At 54.5% G+C, this 620-nt stretch overlaps 2 protein-coding genes across 3 annotated transcripts in view; both read right to left on the bottom strand.

The window, feature by feature from the left end:
* LOC119593192 (high-affinity lysophosphatidic acid receptor-like) overlaps positions 1 to 620 on the bottom strand; it is a 25,010-nt gene that overhangs the window by 9,056 nt on the left and 15,334 nt on the right. The gene's annotated exons all lie outside the window — the stretch shown is intronic.
* The window catches only part of LOC119593193, a gene marked incomplete in the record, with an annotated part of 7,349 nt that overhangs the window by 611 nt on the left and 6,118 nt on the right, over positions 1 to 620 (bottom strand). Inside the window, 1 exon segment of the mRNA XM_037942173.1 lies at positions 110 to 498. Coding sequence (XP_037798101.1) covers positions 110 to 498 — 389 coding nt within the window.

Raw genomic sequence — 620 nt, 5'->3', positions numbered from 1 at the left:
ACTATGCTTTTTGTTTGGGAGGTACTTTATGAAGGCATTTTTGTCGTTTCGATGAACGTCTATCCTCGATTGTCCTGACTTAAATAAATTCAAAGCTACTCGTAACTACCTCGTATCTCGTGAGACATTCTTGCAAGTGAGTTTCTCTTGTGCGTTATTGTACTGCTGGAAGGACAGCGCCATCGTGCCGGAGAAGAGCAGTTTCGCGGCGCCTCTGCACGCCTTCTGCTGCCCGCGCTCCATGCTGCGGTCGTCGCACACGGAGAACAGGCATGAGCGTAGCTTTCCGTCGCAGTCGCGCTTGTTGGCTCTGCAGGAGGCGCTGTAACAGGAGTCGTGGGTCCCGCAGCACTCCGTCAACCGGGCCACGGGCAAAGATTCGTCCCGAATGTGGAAGCCGAGAGCGCCGCAGCCGTTGAAGCTCGGCACGGGGGCGCTGTCGGCTGCGGGTGTAGCCTCAGCTTCAGGGGTGGTCTCAGGGGGATCAGCAGGGGCATCCTGGAACAAGGCAGGTGATATGGAGGCGAAGGCACACTAGCACATGCAAACGTGTGTGCTTACTGAACATCTAAAGCTGTGTATTATCGCATAATTCAGTATTACAAAGAAATCTCCCCACG

Source organism: Penaeus monodon, chromosome 31 (genome assembly GCF_015228065.2).
Source record: "Penaeus monodon isolate SGIC_2016 chromosome 31, NSTDA_Pmon_1, whole genome shotgun sequence".
Taxonomy (NCBI): Eukaryota; Metazoa; Arthropoda; class Malacostraca; order Decapoda; family Penaeidae; genus Penaeus; species Penaeus monodon.
This window is presented reverse-complemented; position numbering and strand designations above follow the sequence as displayed.